Source organism: Melanerpes formicivorus, unplaced genomic scaffold (genome assembly GCF_026170545.1).
Source record: "Melanerpes formicivorus ecotype bairdi unplaced genomic scaffold, bMelFor1.0.p_v2 SCAF_5, whole genome shotgun sequence".
NCBI lineage: Eukaryota > Metazoa > Chordata > Aves > Piciformes > Picidae > Melanerpes > Melanerpes formicivorus.
This window is the reverse complement of record NW_027142357.1, coordinates 17,326,156-17,343,704: the sequence shown is the minus strand read 5'-3', so window position 1 is coordinate 17,343,704 and position 17,549 is coordinate 17,326,156. Positions and strand designations below refer to the sequence as shown.

Below are 17,549 nucleotides of genomic sequence, written 5' to 3'. Positions count from 1 at the left end.
ATAGAAAAATATAAAAGTTGTGAAGATCAGCTATGTCACAAGAAGTCAACCCATTTTTTAAATGTCTAAGCAAACTTAGTTAAAAGCTCTGTTAAATAGCTGTTATTTGAAAAGAACTTTCAGCACATTATAACCCTGTACCCTATAATCATGCAATATTTCTGTCATGTTGGAGCTAACAACTTTCATCATTTTGTCAGTTCTGTCTACAAAATAGAAAATTACCTTCATAAGTTCCTAAGATTTATGCTTTTAATTATGTCTTATCTGCTTCACTACCTTCCATATCCAAAGAATCAATATAAATAGTCTTATTTATAGGGAAAATGTAAACTATTTGACAAAAGACAATGACAGTTCTGTAGATTTTTATTTGATGCTATTGATTATTTTGCGTGTTATCTTTTTTGACAGCATGAATGATTCATTCAAATTTGCAAGCTTAACATTTGATAATACTTGTCTAAACTTCAAAAATATGCCTTCTGTTTTGATTTTTTTTTAAAGATGGTCACTACCATCACATAATTTTTATTAACTGTAAATGCATTCAACAATAATATGACCTTCATCATCTCTTCATGTTCTGCTGTAATGTCTGCCATTTCTGATCTGCCTACAAGGTGCTTTTACTTGATTTCCACGTCTTGGCTGGTGACACCAGAACGCACAATCAACTTACAGTCATTGCTCACAGAGCAACACACTCCACAAACATAAGTTTATTTCAATCTAATGATATCCTATCAACTAGATCGTACCTACCAGGCTGTATCACAATCAAAGACCTTTCTGCAAGAAACAATAAGTGTGCAGAGGGAAGCAGGGATTTCTTTTAGATGTGATCAACAGATGATGAACTCTATTCTTAAAGCAAAACCCAAACACTACCAAACAAAAAGAATTGATAAAACCCTATGTGAACTGCTGGCATAACATAATTGTGTTTGAAGCACAGACAGATCTGATGCTGACGAAAGGAACTGGAGCAGGACTGTCACTGTATAATACCTAAGCTCCAAAAACTCTGTGGACTACCAAAAAAACCCCCAACCAACACCACAAACATAACAAAACACCAACCAACAAACCAGACACCACCACCCCCCCAAAAAATCCCAACAAAACACAAAACAAAGAGGGAGAAGATCAAAGAAAAGTTACTTGAACATAAGGTGATGATTCATAGATGTGGAGGAAAAAAAGTCAGTTCTGCAGAATCCAAACAGGTATTCTTACAACTCTTTTTTCTCTTATGTCTGCATTCTACAGTGTCAGACATTGTAACAGAATATAACAGACATCTCATTGACAGTCTGGCCAAAGCTCCACAGCTGCTAGAGGGACACTTTGCCACACAGCAGCTGCAGGAGATGCTGCACATTCATCTGGTGGCCAGACAGAATAAGAAAGGACAAGCCAAGAGCAGGCAGTGAAGGATTCTAATGTTGGACAGAAATCAGCCATTTTCCCCCTTGCTCTATTGCTACTGGACCCTCTTACAGGGGCATAAGGATTTAGCAAACTGAAGCTGCCTCTTATTGCTGCTAGAATGTCTGTAATACAAATAATGAATATCAACAAGCCAGACCTATATAATAATGTGAAAACTTATTCAGCAAATCTTATCTGTACTCCACATAGATATACCATGGGTTTGGAAGGAATCCTAGAATTCTTAAAAGGAAAAAATATTTTATCCAAGGCTAAACTGAATCTTTCTCAGCAGATCTTGCTTCCTCTTGGTGGAATGCAGTTACATGCCTTGCTCTGGTGGTCTTTGAACAAGCATAAAGTCTGACTCACTATCACAATCTGTTCCAAGAAGAGGGTTCTTCCTCTACTGCTGCGTGGTCTCTGGTAGTAGCAAATGTAATGGAGATATTTATTACTTTTTTTTTTTTCTGAGCTGGATGGTTACAGAACACCGTAGCTTGAACTTTACTGACACACTAATTGCTGGACCAGTATACATACTGTTTCATCACCATGTATAAATGAAAAGATAAAATAGTGTCAATAGATAATTTGATACTAAGATGAAACATCTGTATTTATTCTAATATATTGGAGCAAATCCAACTGTAACTATTAATGGATGGTGTTACTTTGTTGTTGTTTATTTTTTAAAGAATATTTTCCCAGCAAAAATAAGGTCCCCTGCATACAAGAATAAAGTATAAGCAGGCTAAAGTAATACCCCACTTACTATTCTGATTAATTAGTCTCATCAGATACCAATCCTCATAATGCTATCCTTCCCAAATTGAAATTTCCAACATAATTTAACAGCAGCTGAATCCTGGTATCTACCATCATTAAAAATTGTTTGAGGGCAAAGTTCTTTCTCTGTTCCTTCCTCATTCTTTTATCATGTTGTGTCCCTTAAATTGTTGCTTATAATCTTGAGGTCAGTTAATTTTCTTGTATTTCTTTTAACACTATTTCTTCATTAAATCCTGCTTTGCAAAGCTAATCAGTGGGAATTCAGCCTAGAAACAGGCACCTAGTATATTTTGAGATGCTCTTAAGTGTCCTGCCTGACCTTCAGCTGCAGGTCCTCTGCCAGGTCAGTAAGATGGGTGTGCATGCCCCAGATGCTTAGGAAGCTTGGAAAACAAAACACTTAGGTTTAGGCACTCAGTTCCAGACTAAGTACCAGCTAGGGCTTCATAACTGCATAATGTGAAAAATATTGTTGAAGCACCCTCAGTGATCACTGTTGTCAGGTCAATACTGCTATTATAGATAAAATTCCCATTCAACAACCTTATAGTACAAACTATTATAACAATTGTAATTTGCTGTTACTTCACAAAGGTGACTGTATTTTTTTGTTTCTCAAGTCTTTGAGTGATCTCTTCTGTACTTGGCAAAACTTAGAAAAGGTGTTCAAGATGCTTCTCTAATAGTTCATTACAAAAACCCCACAACTTCCAAATTGACCAAACTGTGGCTAATGAATTCTAGAAAGTAACAGATTACAATGCCGAATGTCTGAGTATGAGTCACACCCCATAATTTCTCTGTTAATAAACAGATCAGGCTAAAATTAGACCAAATGTAGAGTCTTCATATTGTACTTTAAAAACTTGCTTTGTACTTTTAAACAGTGTTTTAAAATTACAGGAGACTAGGAGATCCTGAAAAATTCAGAGTTCAGGAAACAACCTACTTGAAACTTTCCTTCCATCCCTGATATCAGATTTTCTCTTCCAGCAGATAGCTGCAGATCTGTCTCTAAATCTAATGGCAAAACTCTCTCACCAAAGCAAAACCTGGAAATACACTAGCAGAGGAAAATAGAAACCTTTGCCATTTACAGTATTAATTTATTGGAAGATTTGACAACCATAGATTGACTGGTCTGAATCTTTTGGTCTATTGAGCCAGACCAGAGGGTATCCACAGGGTAAGGAAAACACTGCCGGCAACAACAATTTTCTTCTCACAGATAAATATCCATTGGTTACTCATGTCGCAGATAAAGCAGTACTAGAATCAGGTCAGAATCTTCAAACAGCATGCAATTAAACTTCAGTTATGAATATAAAAATAAGAAAAATATTTAACAGCTTACTTCTGTCATTTTTATTTCATTTGCTTGCATAATTTAGGTCAATCGAAGTTCAAAGGAACAAAATGCCCATCAACAAGGAGTACATCAGCCTTGCAGAGCCAATAAAAACTGCAAATGTGAAGTGGCTGTACTACAAATCTAATTCTGTAATGTATTATGCTCAAGCTTTTAATGCAGGTTGTCACAGTTTGATGCCATCTGAAAGGCTCTCCATACATTCTCAGGATGTTACATTGGTGGCTATGATTCACTGAGATTCAACAGTTACAAGGTTCACAAGTATCTGATTTCCTTTCCCCAAATCCACACACAGAATGGATTGTAAAGACCATTCCACCCTCTAAGCATAATTTCACACTGTAACAAGGAAAATAAAGAAGAATATAAGCTAAGTTCAAATTTTTATTTCTGTGTAGGAGTTCTTAATAAACGAAGAAAGAACTAGGAGACTCTGCAGAACTTAGTCAAAAGGATGTTATCACTACCAAAGTGAAATTACAATGCAGAGAAATATCTGAATAAAGTAAGTTCTCACTCAAGTGAAAAAAACCCAACACACACTCAGATAAATATCTTCTAAGGTGAATAGACTGAACCTGGAGGGAAGATTTAAAATCTTATGTAAGTTACCCAGGAAAAGCTGAATAATCCCATGAAAAAATAGCTAGCTTCTAAAATAGAAGTGCTATATTACGAAAACCCATTCTCCAAGTATTCCTGTATGTTGTGATTATGAAATATTTATGAAACACATATTTAAGTATTTTTTGGTACTAAAAGAACCTTAGCACATTCTAAAATCAAATTTCTAGTTTGTTTTTGAAAGTCCTGGTAAAGTAAATTTCTGTAGAAAGTAAGGATCTGAATTTATCACTAACAGTGACATACTCATGATGCTTCATCTTTTCTTACAACCATCCATCACAAAAGGACAATGATATATTCCAGTAACTAGAACTGAGCATATTGATCACATTTAGAAAGGAGCATATCACTGTATGAATACACCTGCCCCAGAAGAAGAAACAAAGCTATAATCCATCATGCTTTTGTGATGGCACTATTGAAAGCAGAATACAATATGCACTTTTTGTTCTACATTGTGAGTAAGTCTAGCTAGGAAAAATTGCTTGGTTGGCAGATATACAAAATATCATATTTCAGCTTTTATTTCTTTATGTTTATTTTGAGCCAATAGATTGTCATGCTGTCTGTGTGCCTGAAGTGCTGTTTTTTCACCTGAATGTCAGTGCAGACAAAGTGAGCAACTCCTCTAGTGACAGGCCCATCATCAGAGGGACCTTGACCTCAGCAGAGGAAAGAGTTCCCTCCCTTGTGCTGAAGTAATGTCATAAGCAAAAATCTCTCTGGATCTGGATCTTAACAACTGTATTTGTTCCTTGTTTAAATCAGTAAAAGGAGGTACTTGAACCAAATATGAGAGCAGAAAGATTTTTCTCACCTTAAAGAAGAAAGACAAGTAAACTAAATTTTAAGTAACCATTTTTAGTATCAGTTATCTAAATAGATATTCCCACTTCAAAGGAAGTTTAATAAGCTTGCCAAAAGAGACAGATTTAGACATCAATTTGAATGTAAGACAGCACTGCTTCAAAACTCTTACCAGCCTAGCTAAGAAAGCCAAACTGGGAAAATCACTTTACAAGACACTTTTCAAAGTGAGATGAGAGAGGCAGAGAAAATCAGAGTAATAGGCATAGGTGCCTTACTGAAAATCTTTAGGAGAACCGAGTACTCAAAGGCTTTCAGGTGGTGTCTGCAAACTATTTCTTACAATGAAAATATAACAGCAAAATATGTAATATTAACACATCACTTAAGAATTTGTTCTTAGACTCGAGATAAAATATCTGAGGTGTTTTTTTTCTTAGCTTAATGACACTCTCAACTAGTCTCCAAGAACACATATATATTTTTGAATTGTCAAAGGTTATCATTTTCTTAGGCATAGGGCTTTTTTTTAAAAGTCTTTAATCTTCAGGAAAATCATTAATTTGATATATATTTAAAATATATTAGTCAATGTACTCTTATGCAATATGTATGGTTTTTTAATTACATCTCAGAAAATAGTTTCCTTGAAATTTATCGTATTCCAAAAGACAGCTAGAAGTAAATGCACAGATTTATTCTAAATGAAAGTTACAGGAAGAGTGACTTTATTAAGAAATCTAAAAACATATTGTCAGCTGGAATGTATGAACAACAGAAAAAAGGCATTTCATCTGGAAGAATCATAAGGGTTGGAAAAGACCTCCAAGGTCATCAAGTCCAACTGCTAACCTAACATTGCCAAAAGAAGAGTGAGTGTGACATGGAGAACTTACAGGGAAGCTTTTCTGTCTGCTTCCCTGCCTTTACTTAAAAAAAAAAAAGAACATGTAAATATTTTTGCAGCATGTCTTGAAGGTTACTGGACTGTCAAATGGGATATTGTCAATGGATGATACTGTGCCAGATCCAGATACTTCTATGGGCTTCCACCTCTAAGCAAACAAAACAGCTCATCAGGCTAAGATTGCAGGCAGAACTGGAATGATTTGTTTGGGGGAAAAAAGGTTTAGATTAATTGATTAATTATACTGAATGTCAAAAAAAAATTAAAACAGCCAATACTTACATCAGAATTAAATCGAAGCTGGCAGACGTTACAGGAAATGACTTGCTTCTTCTTTGGGGGAATAGACACTCCAAATGTATGGTTTATGACTGCTTTTTGCACAGGATCCATCTGGAGAACAAACAATCCATTTACAACTTTTCAGGGCAATACAGTACAGAAGAAAATGAAAAATAGCATTTTCTACTAGAAGCTTTTTCTTTTGTTTTTAGATAAACAGGAAGAAATAGAATTTCAGCCCTCATAATAGTTATATTTAACACAGGTTAGGGAATTGGTAACATGTCAGAGCTTAAGAAGAAAGGGCAACTCCATTGTTGCTGTCAATCTCCCCCAACTCTGCACATCCTTGTGCTGCAGGGCCCCACTGTTGTATCTGGAGTGCAAAAAGCCTCCTGGACAGCTTACCCAATCACCTGCTGACTCAACAGATACATTCCATGTATTCTATTACAAGAAACAACTTTTTCCTCTTAACAAATCACTCTTGTTTTTCTCTGTTTTTCTGATCAGAGATATACATTAGCACTTATTTGTAAATATTCTGTCCCAGGGACCTCTTTGTAAGAGGCTGGTTCTATTCCATTAGAAACATCTGTTCCTGTGGAAAAAGGTCACAATCATCAAACTTTGTGCATAATGGATTAATGACAGATCCCATGGGAAGGCTAAGTTCAGAGGAGCACAGAGAGTGTTTGCACGAGGAAAGGATACTGAAGTTAACCACATTTAAGAAAACATTTTATCACTATGAAAAATGTGAGATAAGTGAAGCACTGAATATATCACTCCTACATTTGACTGAGTTTTTCAGAAACCAGGAACTAACTCCATCTTTGCTAAATACCAGTACTCCTGTTGGTCAGCAGTTTAGAATAGCCTCAAGATTGTACAGAGTTCTGCTATTAACACTGCAGGAGCTGGGGAATGGCACTGAATGTTAAGGAAACAGTTTATAACTGCTACTGCCTTGAGGCCTCAATTAAGCATAATACATAATTTTTCCTGATGTGTCATGGATACAGATTGAAATTAATTTCCTAACTCAAAAAGATCTGAACATTTTTCTAGTTCAAATAAAAGAGAATATCTGGTCTGATCTCACAGCTCTGAGCTGTAGGATAGACCAGATGACATTTGAGATCCCTTTCAACTTGAATTATCCTATGAGCATCTGTGCATGTATGGTCCTCCACCCTTATTTAAGATCAGAAATGGATTCTTAGGAGGATAGGGCAAAAATTGGCCTCTGTGAGAAAATATTAAGTGCTCATTTCCCAACCTTGTTTTTAAATCAGCTCAGGAGAAAGAAGTTCAATTTGCTATATTTTTGTGAAGCTTGCTTTGAAGTCACTGTGATATTTTTGCTACTTTACAGTGCTATCTGAAGAAACCAAATAAATCTGTTTAATCTTGGGTGGTACATGTCACGACTTTGACACTTAAGTGACTTACAAAAAGAAAAGTAAAATTTACAGATTCATTAGTTTAAGAATTGTAACAGTAAATTAGCTGCTTCCATGCTTTCTAAACCTGAGGATAAAGACTGTAATTTTATATTAGTACTCATTTAGGTTTCCAGAGAAACCTGCATTAACAAGTATTTTCTTTGGATATATGCACATGTGCAAATAGACAAATTCAGGAAAAAACATACTGCCTCATTTCTGCCTAGAAAGACATTCTTGGATAATCTATTACCTTATATTAAACACTTACAATTTTTTTGGACTATGGCTACATAGGCTTCTTGCTACATTCCTTCTAAACCATAGGCATGATTTTGTAAATGCCATTGCTAACAAATTTTCTGGAAAGACAATGTAATTTTTATCAGTTTTTGCCATTAAATACAGCATTTCATTGCTACAGAGATACAATATTAATATAATTACAAAAGTTAAAAACATCTTGCCTAGAATGAATTATTGAATTATTAAATGCCACAGTATTGTTACAATGAATGTGATAAAGTCTAAAAACCCCATAAAATATATATCTTTATTTCCTGTTTCCTGTGTTTCTAGAACAGAGTGACAGTCCAAAGTTTAAAAGCTTAAAATGTAACAACAGACAATAAAAATCTGCTCCTAACATGTATCATTTATTGCATCGCTCTGCATATCAAAATTCTACATGCAGACAAAATGGTTTCTGAGCATCTGTTTTATAATAGATGTATGCCAGTCACCGTGCATTATTACATTTATGATATGTATTAAAAGACTGCCATATCACTAGGGAACAGTTTTGATTATTTTTTTTTTACCTTAAAGGGAAGATAGGTTTTGTTTTTCAATCTTAGCTACTAATTTTTAGATCAGGTAATCCAGAACAAAAGAGTAATGCTGAAAAGTACCTCGACCATTTGAAGTATCTGAGACTGTGAAAAGGAACAGCAAGAATACCCAATAGAGTCTGAAGTCCAGTTTAAAAAAATAAAAAGGGAAAAAGCAGCAGCGACCAATGATTCTTTGGTGCATTCCAGATAACCATCCACAGCGCTAGCATTGGGCAATGCCGTTCAAAGCCATACAAGGCAGACTGCACACAAAGCCCCAGTTTCAAACAGATGTAACAGCACAAGGATAAAATCTGCACAAATAATACAGCTCACATTGTCTCTACGAAGTACCACTCAGGATCCCCAAGGGAATGGTTAAATTATCCTTCCCAAACAGGAGCCCCGCCTGTAGTCTGGTCATCATTAGAATTCAAGAAGTGCAACATTAACAATTAATGGGTTTTAAATATAGCAGAAACTGGAGTGGATTACAGCGCGATGGAAAAATGAAATAGCGTCTCTACTTAGAAGATGAATGCTGCAGGGTAAACTGATCTCAGATCACTACACAAAGTTACCCCCTTCATTTCAGGGAGGGAGGGAGGGAGGGAGTAGGAAAAAGGGAGAGAGTAATATGTTGCGGTATATATTCAGAAATGATGGAACATGCTTTGCCCAGTGAGGAGCACCAGTATTTAAAAAAACAGTTCTATTAAAAAAAACAAAACAAAAATCAGAGGCTAACAGTTACCATAAATGCAAATAAAAACCTGCATTCTGCTGTTTATGATACAGGAGGAATTAATACAACAATTCACAGTGTTTTGGTAGACATAACTAAATTTAACAACCTTTTATCATTGTTCTCCTATTTCAAAAGGGTTAATTAAAAGTTACATTTTAAAATGTCTTTCCAACAAATTAGAAGATGGTATCTCTATGCAACAGGTCTCCTTAAAACCACCCAAACTATCAAAGTGAGCAAGGATTAACAGAATCTGGACAGATTTCAGCAGTAATCTACTACTACCACTACTTGAATGTGTCCAGAGAAGGGCAACAAGACTGGTGAGAGGCCTTGAGCACAAGTCCTATGAGGAGAGGCTGAGGGAGCTGGGATTGTTTAGCCTGGAGAAGAGGAGGCTCAGGGGTGACCTCATTGCCCTCTACAACTACATAAAAGGTGGTTGTAGCCAGGAAGGGGTTGGTCTCTTCTCTCTAGCAGCCAGCACCAGAACAAGGGGACACAGTCTCAAGCTGGGCCAGGGGAAGTTTAGGCTTGAGGTGAGGAGAAAGTTTTTCACGGAGAGAGTTGTTAGTCATTGGAATGTGCTGCCCGGGGAGGTGGTGGAGTCATCGTCCCTGGAGGTGTTCAAGAGGGGACTGGACGTGGATCTTGGTGCCGTGGTTTAGTCATGAGGTCTGTGGTGACCTCTACCACATCCCAAGTTCACTGTTGCTCAGTCATTCTTTGCATGGAACCACAGGAGCCACATACAATACTCAGGGTGGACCAGTACTGAACTCTGAGCTGATGTGATGGAATCACTATTATAAAGCTGAGATCTCAGTCTCAGCTGTTAATGGCCAACTCACAGCATGTTACTTTATACGTGTAACTATTGTGTGTGCATTATTTTACATTTATCTAGATGGAACTTCACCAACTGCATGTTTGGCTGCTTAGTCTCATTAAGGTCTTTTACAATGTGCTGGTCTTTCTTTGGGTCACTCTTTGTACTCACTGTCGTTGTGAACTTTCATTAGCAAACTTTCTCAGCTCACTCAATCCGCAAATATCTTTCTGGCATGTCAGGATCCTCTTATACTCTTCTTATGGAGGTTTTTATTCATTTGCCTGGCAAATATATGTCACCCAAAAGATTATGTACTCCATGGAATGTGTTTTAAAAACTTGCATCACATCTTCTACCTTTCAGTCTTTAGATACAAAAGTAGTTTTATATGAGCTGTTACACATTATCATCAGTAATCCAACAATTTCATCCTTGAATTCTCTTGCAATTCTTTCTACGAAAACTCCACAGGCCCATGTCATGGTACTACAGATTCTTCTGGGACCTTCTGAGATCTGGACCAGACTACTACCAGACATCAAAACAGGCCTAAGGAGGAAATTAAAACCAAACCAAACTAAAACCACCAAAACCCCAAAAGCATCAGGAGAACTCCTTCAGTGAAACTGGAGTACTGGTTAATTTACAAGATCCCTTTACATACAGCTGATAGTACAAACATCAAATCGTGAGCCTTAAATAAATTGCATGGATCCTGTCAAGAGGTAAGCTGTTGCAAACAGAAAGGTTAGGTATCAAATCTAAGCCTTTCGTTTAAATGAGGAGACACTACACTGCTAAAGCTGGATTTTTTTGTGATGCTGGAAATCCAGAATATTTGGTATTAGGTTTTGATCAGCTGCAATCTCCAGTTTAAAAGCTTGGATAAATCCAGATGCTTACCTGGGTTGAAGCTTCTGGTACTTGCATAGTATCTGGGACTACATTACTGGTTACACATCTGAGCTAGGGCTAGTGCACTGGTTTACATTCACATTCTCTATCTAACGACCCAATTTCTAAGCTTTCATTCTTTTCTTGATCTGCTTATCTATTGAAATACGTTAAGGAAGTGTCACACGTGCTATTGCTACCACTCCAAACAAAAACCTATATCCAAAAGCTCTTTTTCTCCTAACAGCAGCATAACCTTACATCTGAAAAAGGTTTAAAACTGTTACTGGGAATGTATGTCCTTGGTTCAGATACTTCTCATAATAATGTAACTCTTGGTTCAATTCTAGAGTTGACTGCTAGATGAGCATTTGTAACTAGAATATTGCTAAGTGGGTATAAGAGATTTAACTGAGTATCACTTAACCACAGGGCATTAAGAGGCTTCTGGAAAAACGCTAAGAGTGGCTCTACAGCATACTGTGTTCTTTCATTTAGATAAAGCAAAATTTAAACCATATGTGGAATGAACTGAAAATATAAGCCACTGTTTCCCTCTGGCAATCAAAGGGACATATAACTTACCAGTGTCAGAGCAGCATCTAAACTAAGCTCTCCTTATTTGTGTAACATTATGATGATGACAAGGTAGGAAGGTGAACAGCAACAAACATGCTGTAGATTAGATCTTTTCAACATCCTTTTAGATGACAAGGCCTGCATGAACTCCTCCTGCATTTGAGTTCCAGTTGTCAGGAAAGCTGAGCACACTGCCACTGTGGAGAATGACCATATGCTGAAGTTTATCACAAATTCTGCCATATGTACACAGCCTCCTACCATAACTGTACATATTATGATGACTAAAAGAGTGGCAGAAGTAAATACACATACTCAATAGAGCACATATTTAAAATGCCCAGCATAAAATCAGAAACATTAACATTGTGATGCAACACTTGGCACACTTTGCCAATACAAACTAGCAACAATCTGTTCTTTCCACATTTGTGTTGCTTTTGTCCCATACGGAACATATTTCTCATTTGGTTAATGCTAAATGGAATTTACTATTCAAATCAATGCTATACTATTATACAACTCTTTGCTTATTTTGCATCACTAGGAACACCTGAGTCAGTTCTACCTGAATAATAAGGTTATAGTTATGTGGTTCTTAGGAACAAGGTGAACTTAGAAGTGTCAGGTTTATAGTTGGGCTCTGTGACCTTAAGGGTTTTTTCCAACCTAAATGATAAGATTTTTTATTTTTATTGTTTTTGTAGTAATGCCTGTCAATGCTCCCTCAATATTGTGCTTTCTTGACTAGCACAGAGCATGTCCCCACAGAGATGTGTCCCTGTATGCTGAGCCTGCAGTTCTATAAACACCACCTCCCCACACCTCTAGCTTAAGGCTCTTCACAACGTGTCGGAGTTTGAAAAAACCAAGCTGATGTAAATGGCCAATAACCAAATCAGGGGAGACCAAATGTGCAAATGTTTAATCAGAATAGAAAGAATAATTTATAAGATTATGGAGTTTTTGACCATAATCATGTGGTCTGAGGGTTGCTTTAATCACATTTTGTTGTTTAAAAGGCTCTCTTAATGCACATTTGCACAGAGCATGAAATGTGATCTCATTGAAAAGCTGCAACAAGTCCATGTCGTCTTCTTCTTTTTTTTTTTTTTTTTTGAATTCTGAGTAGATGTGCAGAAAGTCATAAGCATCGACTAAGAATTCAGACCAGAGGGACTAATATCTCCCTTCCCTTCCACATGGCTCCTAAATTACAACACTGCACTCTGAAGACAAATCTCTCTGAACGCAACTTCTCGCTGCATTTGTCTCGTCTTCTTGATCAATTTGGCAGCAACTTCCAGCCTCCCTGAGATAGCTGTGACCTCCACACACTGCTAGTAGTCAGCAAAATCAGCCTGAAGGTATTTTAAAATGAAACATAAATTTCGCTGTAATTCACTTGCCAACACGTCAGATATTGAAGCTATGCATGAAGAGTTGTTAAAATAACAGTGAGTACTTGAAAAATTAAAAAGGAAAGAGGCATCTTTGGAGTTCACATTTCTACTTCATTTTTAGTACACGACAACCAAAAGGGCATCCAGAGGTAGGAACAACCTTAAAAAAGTGAAATATTAACAAATCAGCTTCTCCATTTTTCTTTTACAGATTAAGTTTCAGCTAATTTTACTTTGTCAAGTTCCACGTGAATTCTGTTAGCAGAGTTGCAGGGCTGGAGTTCTGGATTTAGGAGACAAATTTTCTGTATTTGGTCATGAGCAATTAGGCTTCCCTCCCTACTCTTTTATGTCCAGTCCTGTGGCATAATGCAGAGCCACTGGGTATGCTACCCTCTTGTATGTTCCCCCTTTTAAAGTACAGCTTAGATAGAAAAATAAAGAATTATTCTCTCTGAGTGACTTTATTCACAATCACACAGAATACTGAAAGCAATATCTGCAGCAATTTACAGATTTGCTTTAGGTTGGAAGGAGCCATTAGATTTGATTTCCTGAAAAATTCACAACACAGTTTCATTCAGTGGAGAGTTTTGGCCTTTCCTACTATGAAGTCTGATAGTCTGCAAACAGAGCCTAAATTTTGGGGAAAAAACTCTCAACAGCTTGACCTAAAACTTCCAGCTAAGTTAATTTACATTGTAGGGAAGCAATGCTTACCATATCTGCTATAAACCACACAATCTAGTTGTGTTTCTCTACTACACGTCACCCTAATCCAGGCAGCCATACTCTGCATTCAGGTCAGCTCTTAACCTTCTCTCTGAGAAATCAAGTTCATTAAGCCTCTCATTTATAAAAACCTTGAATTTTTAACTCCTTTTCAGATTCTGAATATACCATCGAAACACTGGAATTAAAAGAATGATATGCTTTGTCTTTACCTACTTAATTACATCCTTTTTGTTTTAACAAGAATTGAATTAATATTATTTCCTCAGCATTAAGTTGGGAAACACAGTGTAATTCTTGACTGATATGCCCATTTACCCATCTTGTGTGCTAGAACAAATAAGTTCACCATCGCATGTCCTTCTTTATCTTTGGATGTGTTCTGACCCAGCCTAGGAGAGGAAGCTGGCTGAAACAGGACCAAATAGGAATCTTATGTTGAAGAAGACAATGCTTTCAGTAGAATTTTAACTTAGAAAGTATAATTTGCAAGACTTTGTCAGCCCAAGCAAAGCAGACCAAGGATGAACCCCAGCCTTCTGGACTAGAAGAGCTTTGTTTCTCCTAAACCAAGTCCAGACTGAAAAACATTCTGTACTGTCCAACTGAAATAAAAATCAGGGATTTGCTAACCTTTTGTTCTTCTGTCCTCTTCTGTCTTTGCAATTCTCTGGCTTAAATCAAGAAACTGATGACAAAAAGGTAAGTAACTATAATGTCTTCCTACCCTTCTTTTCTCCCTTAATAATGTGACATGATTAAGCTGAGAGATCAAATTAGAATTTGAGGAAACAACTTTTAATTATTTTTTACTATAATTTTTTCACCACTGAAAAAATTTCCTCTGCCCTTCTTCCCTTTATCCATGGATATATTTATTTCATGCAGGAATTTTTTTCTGGTTTAGTAAATCATAATTACAAAAGCCTTAGAAAAAGTGTTCTGCTAAAATTTCTGGTTTAGAAATTGTTGCATAAAAGATTTAAAATTAATATTTGATTCCTGTAGAAATATTTAACCCAAAGAAAGAAAGAATTGGTGAGCCATCACAGAAAATAAATAAATAAATTAAAAGAACCATTCTGAATCTAGTCTTAGTTTCTTATAAAGCTTATTCTCAAGTGAGGATATAAATACATAAAAGGATTGTGCTTGCAATGTGAACACCAACAATGGATTTAACCTCTATGGCTGAAAAAATGTCAAATTTTCTGCTCCAGACTAGTCTGGATATTTTTGTAGGTAAAATAAAGAAACAGAAAGCTGCAGAAAGTGTTTTGGGATAAAAGAGAATTCCTCCCCCAGGTATGTGGGAAATGAAGAAAAAATAAAGTATCTGAGTTGTTTGTTTGGTTGGTTTTTTTTTTACACTACTAAATTGAAACAGCAATCAGTAGCTTCTCTTTTAATCCATCCAGATTACTACTCTACCATAACAGAATTATAGAATTACAGAAACATTCAGGTTGGAAAAGACCCTGAGGATCACCAAGACCAACAGGCAACCCTACTCTGCAAAGTTCACCCCCTAAACCATATCCCCAGGCACCACATCCAAACTACCTTTAAACACACGCAGGGTTGGTGATTCAACCACCTACCTGGGCAGCACATTCCAATGCCTGACGACTTTTTTTTTTTTCCCCCTAATGTCCCAGCTGTAGATTGAGGCCATCCCCTTTTGTTCTATCACTTATTACCTTTGGGAAGAGACCAGCACCAGCCTCTCCACAAAGTCCTTTCAGATAGTTTTAAGGAGCGATGAGCCTCCTCTTTGGCTTTGTGTCTCACAAGTTCAACTATATATGAGCCACTTCGCTCAAGCCTTATGTTATTCATTTGTAAAATGGGGATTAAAATATTTGCAATCTCACAAAAAGGCTAGAAGGCCTAAATAACATGTTTACAACTCTACAAAATTACCTGATGGAAGATGCTACTTAACTGCTATTTAAGACTGCTACTATTCAGAACACTCTGCTGTGTTCAGCTGAACAAAAAGCACTACCAAAAAACATCATCTTGCCTGCAGATACAGCAAAAAATAAAAACATACTACAGTTTGAAGCTTGCTGAAAATCAAACCAATTACATAATCTGAGAGCAAAGCTCTTCTTGTAACATTACCTATTACCACCTGAGAGTCAAATAATAAGAATAGGTAAAATAATATGAAAAACTACATTTCAGTAGAAACCTGCCAAAGCCATCAAGTCTAGCGTTTGTAGGCAGAAAAGCTGCTGAAATAACACATAGGGTAAACAGGATTCCAAATTTTGCTTTCATCTTTGAGACAGTCCCTAGATATGAGCCTTTTCTTCTTGAGGGTCAGCTCTAAGTTTTACTGACAGTTTTCTTGCTCCCAGAATGTTCCAGAACATCAATATTACAAAGATGAATGGTATCACTTTAAGTACATTTGAATTTTCACTATACCTCTGAACTGTGCAAAGAGAGGTTAGGGACAAATTTCAGGGCCTTGATTAATTCTGTGAACAGGAAAGAATAAAGAGAAAAGAAATGTAGCCTTCTGAAATGACTTAGTGTCATTACCTTTCACTCATTGAAAATTCAAATCTAAAAAGAAGATAAATTACATGTGTACATATACATTTGAATATAAATATGTGCAATGGCTGAATATAACCAAGCAGCAAATCAGAACCAGAAATGTAAAACTATCCTAGCTGACAGTTGTCATCCATAGTATGTAAGGAATAACAGGCTCTTTACATTTAAAAATCAATGATGATGTTTCTAGTCTGGGTTTGGGTTGGTTGGTTGTTGTTTTTTTAAAAGCTTCTGATTAAAAAGTGCTGCATTCAGATATGAATCTCTAAGGGAATATTCCAGTTCTAGTTACACCTGTAATAAAACCTAGTGTAGCACTGAAGCCTTCTGGTTTTGCAGTGTAGTTTTGTGTTTTGTTTTCTTTAAATCTAAGTAAATGAGACAAAGCAAAATAGAAAACTGCCTCTTCTAATAAATGCACAAGGAAGAAATGCAATTCCCTTTCCCTCATGTTAACTGTGAGAGCAGACAGATGGAACATAGTGAAGACAGTCTGAAAGACACAGATCTTGAGATCAGCCTTACTCATCAGACACATGGAAAATAAAATTTCTCTAATGTTGCTCTGAAATTTGGCTCAGGACAAGACTTAGTTAGAAACTAGAAAAACCTTCAGAAGCACAGTAGTGCAGCATGTGTCTCATGTGCCTTAAACTATGATTTTACAACTGCAGGCTTTGAGGGGAGACATTTTGCTCACAATGTATTTGTAAAACATTATTCATCAGTCTAATGCCTAAAATATTTATGGTTCTACCCCTTCACCCAGTTTCCTTGTGTCATGAACATATTACTAAACTGTTAAGAAAGCAATTCAATGAAGATGAAGGCTTCTTAGCTTTGCCCTATGCTGATCAGTAAAAGAAATAAATACTGCTGACATCTTAGAGACTAACGCCAAGCTTTCTGTAAAAACAGATTAAACACACAGCCAAGGAATGTATTTCCTGCATACAACTCAGCAAATGGTAGGATTTCTATGCAGAAACTGTATTTCTATGAAAGAATTAGGCTGATGGCCTAATTAGTTATATGCACAATAACAGACGTATTGCAGCAATTTAGGATCCAGTTTTCAGGAGTGTGGATACTGAGCTCCTATATATCAAGAGGCAAAGGCTTCCACACCTGGTGACTTTTGTTTCTTACCAGTGCATGTCAATGTATTTTCTCCTTAGAGACAAGGTTTCCTATCTGAGTGATGACCTGAACTGAGAGAAGGCAGATAATGCATCCAGTTCTTCTTAAAGAAAATACAAAGCAACAGGAAACAGAATAGAATAGAATA

At 36.5% G+C, this 17,549-nt stretch overlaps 1 protein-coding gene across 9 annotated transcripts in view; it reads right to left on the bottom strand.

Moving 5' to 3' along the window:
* ZNF385B (zinc finger protein 385B) overlaps positions 1 to 17,549 on the bottom strand; it is a 176,698-nt gene that overhangs the window by 36,786 nt on the left and 122,363 nt on the right. For all 9 annotated transcript variants that reach the window (XM_068138445.1, XM_068138447.1, XM_068138443.1 and 6 more), the window contains one exon: positions 6,222 to 6,332. In XM_068138445.1, coding sequence (XP_067994546.1) covers positions 6,222 to 6,332 — 111 coding nt within the window. The remainder of the gene's footprint in view (positions 1 to 6,221; positions 6,333 to 17,549) is intronic.